Source organism: Acomys russatus, chromosome 31 (assembly GCF_903995435.1).
Source record: "Acomys russatus chromosome 31, mAcoRus1.1, whole genome shotgun sequence".
NCBI classification, from domain to species: domain Eukaryota; kingdom Metazoa; phylum Chordata; class Mammalia; order Rodentia; family Muridae; genus Acomys; species Acomys russatus.
Genome location: NC_067167.1, coordinates 2,496,641 through 2,497,283, shown reverse-complemented (window position 1 = coordinate 2,497,283; position 643 = coordinate 2,496,641). Strand labels below are relative to the sequence as shown.

Below are 643 nucleotides of genomic sequence, written 5' to 3'. Positions count from 1 at the left end.
TCAGTCCAGCCTCCAAAAGTTGGTTTGCACAGGAGGATCCTTAAAGGCGATGGAGGGCCGACGAGGAGCCCGGGCGGTGTCCTCCTCCCCACGCCAGGCCAGGGCCAGCTGAAGGTCCAGCTCTTCCAGGTCCTCCATGGCCAGGCTGGCCCGCAGCTCCCGGGGACCTTCCTCCTGGTCAGGCTTAGGGCCAAAGGCCCAGTCTGCAGGACCAAAGGCTGGTGAGGGCGTGGCTGGCCCCGCCCCTGGCCCCGCCCACACCTTGGACAGACCCTGGCCACCCATGATCCCAGCCCAGGATGGATCAGCGGTACGGGGCATGGCTCACCAGCCAGGTCGTGAGCTAGATCTTTGATGAGGTGGCCAACAATGGCGTAGGCCACGGCTACCACCAGAATGGCGGCCATCAGCAGATACAGGGCATAGCGAGGCAGGCGGATGGCGTCCAGTGGGGGTGGCCGGTACTCCTCATACATTGGAGGGGTTGGGCTCCAGTCCTCCGCCTCCCTTTTATCGAGGGACCCCGCCATGGCTGGGACACTACAGGAGCCTGTGGGAGGTGACCCACCTACGGAAGTATTAGGGGATGAGCTAAAAGGATTAGGACGGCTTCTCCAGGCCATCTGTCCGGATCAGGGCAGAA

The 643-nt window shown here is 63.5% G+C and overlaps 1 protein-coding gene across 1 annotated transcript; it reads right to left on the bottom strand.

Moving 5' to 3' along the window:
- Window positions 1–643, bottom strand: Smim44 (small integral membrane protein 44). Its single transcript, XM_051139887.1, has 2 exons — window positions 329–643; window positions 1–203 (listed from the first exon to the last, which is right to left on the bottom strand). The coding sequence occupies exons 1-2, from the start codon at window positions 621–623 to the stop codon at window positions 1–3; spliced, it is 498 nt and encodes a 165-aa protein (XP_050995844.1). The 5' UTR covers window positions 624–643.

Bases quoted from the DNA above. Each gene is read 5' to 3' on its own strand.
- Smim44 (XM_051139887.1), bottom strand. From the start codon at position 623: ATGGCCTGGAGAAGCCGTCCTAATCCTTTTAGCTCATCCCCTAATACT. The intron at 204-328 runs GTGAGCCATGCC...TTGGTCCTGCAG, and splicing joins TCTAGCTCACGACCTGGCTG to ACTGGGCCTTTGGCCCTAAG.